At 31.8% G+C, this 3,934-nt stretch overlaps 1 protein-coding gene across 1 annotated transcript; it reads left to right on the top strand.

Moving 5' to 3' along the window:
- Nucleotides 1–250: 250 nt before the first annotated feature.
- LOC146535317 (uncharacterized) lies at nucleotides 251–2,547 on the top strand. Its single transcript, XM_085191860.1, has 2 exons — nucleotides 251–1,071; nucleotides 2,032–2,547. Exons 1-2 carry the CDS (start codon nucleotides 323–325, stop codon nucleotides 2,510–2,512), a joined length of 1,230 nt encoding a protein of 409 aa, XP_085047986.1. The 5' UTR covers nucleotides 251–322; the 3' UTR covers nucleotides 2,513–2,547.
- Nucleotides 2,548–3,934: the final 1,387 nt, after the last annotated feature.

The following is a 3,934-nucleotide window of genomic DNA, read 5'->3' as shown; positions in this document are numbered from 1 at the left end:
CCCCTCCTCACCTTTCTTTTCTCCTGTCAATATATGGATATGTGAAAAATCATATACGAAGTCATATAATATGATTTATATTTAATGATATTATATTTTGTAGTGAATAAATTAAAGATATTATGTTTACGTTTGAGATAATAATAATAATAATTTATTTAGTTATAATTACACTTAATGTCCAACGTTATAATAACTAATACACTTTGAATGAAATAACAAAACGCAACTGTCAAATCAAATGTCAAATGTCAAATCGAAAGTGACATTTAACTTAACTGCGGCTTGGAGTTTGTTTTCACTTATTTTTTTTCAAACAAAAATGGATTGTTATGAAGAAATATATAAATCTATTTGCAGAATATGCTTAAAGTATGATAATAACAAAAATATGGTGTCATTAATTGATGAAAATAGTGAAGAGATTGTAAATGAATACGGGAAATCAGTGTTAACTTTTACTAATATAACAATACGAAAACAAGACTATTTACCTTCATTTATGTGTGCTAAGTGCTTATATTTGTTAAAACAAGCGATCTATTTTAAATTATTATGTGAATCCAGTGAAAAACGTCTTAAAAAAATAGCTGAGAGTGTTGAAAAAGAAAAATTGAAGGAACACATAGTGGAATATACAATGTTTAGGTATTACTTTCCTAATGAATGCTTTAAAGAAAATAAGAAAGGAGGATTTAAAAAGAGAAGTCAATCCAAAAAATTGGATATAAATAATAAAAGTGATGAAAATATTGATAATACAAACATAACCAACGAAAAAGATTATCATGAAACTGAATCCCTTAATGATGATTTAACGGAAGATTATAAAATATTAGATAAAATGGAGAGTTTAATCGACACAAGTGCCTATAAATCATTAGAAAGTGAAAATCTTATAAAAGTTAAAATTAAATCAAAACATAAAACTAGAAATCATTTAATAATAAACAACCGATTAGATTTTAAGAAAGAGGTTGAAAACACTTCGTTAGTATGCAATATATGTAAAAAAGTATTGAGAAACCAACTCACATATAAACATCATATGCAAAGGCACAATGGATGCAGGTATTGTATAAATTGTATTTATAAAATTGACAAGATACAGGAGAGTCCTTGGCTGATCTTCAAAAAGTATCAATGATACTCGAGGAATGTTGCATGCAAAGCGTGAGGACCTCTATGAGGACACTATTTTTTTATTTTAAAGGCTGCATTTATAAAACAAAAAAATTGCCTAAGATAACAATTTAAATATAATGTTTTATCAAACTACTGTCTTATATAGTCATTTTCAACAATTATAATATAAATCATATAATTCATAAAGGTTTTCACTTTATTCTTACATATTAGCAGAGTAAGTAGAAATAACTTAATGTCATATCACTCCAATCTCTGCTTCAAACTCAAATTAGATATGTAATTGCTGCAGAACTCAGAAGTGGTGTGAATGGAACCCACAACCAAACCTACATTTACAGTCAGATGCTGTCTTAGCCTTTATACAGTTTTAACTATGTATGTGCAATAAAGAATATGTATCGAACTATTATTTATATTATCTAATCTGATAAGTATCCCTAGCGGGGATGTTCAAAGAACGGAGTGACAAACACTTTTATAATTATAATTTATTTAATATGTGTCATTTATATATTTCAATATTGTAAGTTATTTATTTATCATTTATATACCTACACTTTCACGTATTACTTATAAAATTTTATATTTTATTATAAGTATGCATATTTCAAAAAAATAAATTAAATTAAATCAGCCTCACGCTGTATCCCGCACACAGCAGGGTAGGCAGAGCGGGAACCTGGTGTTAAGACCTTCTTTCCCGCATATAAACTTAACACGCTGTTCCCTGCACAAGTAAAAAAATGAAATGGGACTTATGACTGGATTATATGACTTAAACTGAATAAGGGAATAACTTAAGAATTGTTTTTTTAGCATAGGTACACTGTGAATTATGAAAGTTACGAGAAATACAAATACTATAATAAATGATTATTTCAGGTACATTTGCGAGCATTGCGGCAAAGGGTTTCCAGTTTTCACAGAGCTCCAAATCCACCAAGTGTCCCGACACGGTACGGGACCCTACCTACAATGTTCCACTTGCTCTTTCAAAGCGCCTAGAAAATTCGATCTAATAGAACACGAAAGACTACATTCCGGCGAAAGACCGTACGCTTGCGAAAAATGCGGCCTGACCTTCCGCAGACGAGGAATTTGGAAGAAACACTTAATTTATCATACTGAAAAGAAAATACATTGTCCACAATGTCCCAAAAAGTTTTTCCAAAGAAGTGCTATGTTGGCCCACGCTAATAGTATCCACGATAGGCTATATGTCTATTTGTGTAATAAATGTGGTGCGACATACGCTAAAACGGCAACTGTGAGACGGCATATGACAGAAAGACATGGAATACCAAGGGAGATGCAAGGAAAAATTGTTAGGGTCAATAAAAGTGTTAGTTATCAAGAACAGTGAAGTGTTTTTTCAAATAAAGGGCTATTTTTATGTAATATCTTTTTGTTATAAATTTATTACAAACGTAATGGCTAGAGGTTCGTTTCACACTCAAGGGAATTATTATTTTCATTTTTTCGCCCTTTTTTTAGCGTCACGATGTATCCAGCACACAGCAGATCGAACGAAGCACAACGGACCTAGTGTTAAGACACTCCGTTCCCAATTTTCCGCCAAATTCTGAGTGGCGGAATTCAAACATAAAATGACGCAACAATTATATAGAATAGAATGAACTCACAGTACCGACGAAAACTACCTTCCCAAACGATAATCGTTCGGGAAGGTGGTTGCGGAATGTGCACTTATTTTATATGAGTGGGAATTATAGCGATGGGTACCGCTCGTACATCGAAATATTGCTAACAACATTATGTTTGTGTTGTGTTGTTGTTTGTTCATAATGCTATTTCATTTTTGTGAATTTAAAACTAATAAAGGTTGTCGTGAGAATAACTCCTGTACTCGCCTCGACCAAATTTACAACTTATATTATTATTATTTAAATTTACTTACTATGCCGCGTAGTTCCGGCCGTCCGTTGTCTGTCCTTCAGTAAAGGAAGAACTTTATATAAGTATTTATTTAAATTTAAATTATTACCTATAAATAAACTAAATCAATAATCAATTTAAGCTTTCCAAGAAATATACGTTAGTACTTATGAGTAATAGCCACTTAGGAACTAGCTTCAAACACACGCTGTTACCGCAACTTCGACGATTAAATATTAAAACGTATAAAACTTGATATTTCAATAATAACCCTCTTGTAATAAGAAAGTGCATGATCATGAAACTTGGAACTTATACATATGTAGCTTAGGTGACATTGCAATACTATGGTACCATCAAGCTGATCTGATGATGAAGCTAGTACTTGGTATAGAAAAATGTGTTTTTTAGTCTCGTAAATGAAAAAAAAAAAGATATTTATAGTTCATTTCAGACGTGGTTATGCAGGGCATCCTACATTCCTAGCTCTGTAATGCTAATCACTGCCTTGGTCATTCATGATAGGTCTTGCAAAATTGCTGCCTTCAGCAAGCGTGAGGCATATCAAACCTGGGTCGAGGCACTGGACATTAAGGATCCGAAGGTGGAAGCCTCAAAAAAGAAGTAACGAGCCTCTAGATACTTAAAGTGGCTAGAGCAAGGTCCGGGCATATCGCTAAAATTGTTGAGAAGCTTGAGAGCTACCCACCCGGAACGAACTACCGCGTTCCCTTAGTTGTTATAACAGTCCCATAATATAAGTGTTTATTAAATTATAATAATAACAATATGGATGCTATCTGTAACTTATAATAATTAATATATATAATTGCATTAAAATTATTTAATGGCGACAATTTATGTGACAACTAGTATAGTTAATTATAAT

The sequence above is a fragment of the Heliconius melpomene genome, chromosome 10, assembly GCF_056956725.1.
Source record: "Heliconius melpomene rosina isolate 202511_hmr_F chromosome 10, ASM5695672v1, whole genome shotgun sequence".
In the NCBI taxonomy this organism is placed as follows: Eukaryota; Metazoa; Arthropoda; class Insecta; order Lepidoptera; family Nymphalidae; genus Heliconius; species Heliconius melpomene.
Note: the sequence above shows the minus strand (reverse complement) of the source record. Positions and strands in the feature narration are given on the sequence as shown.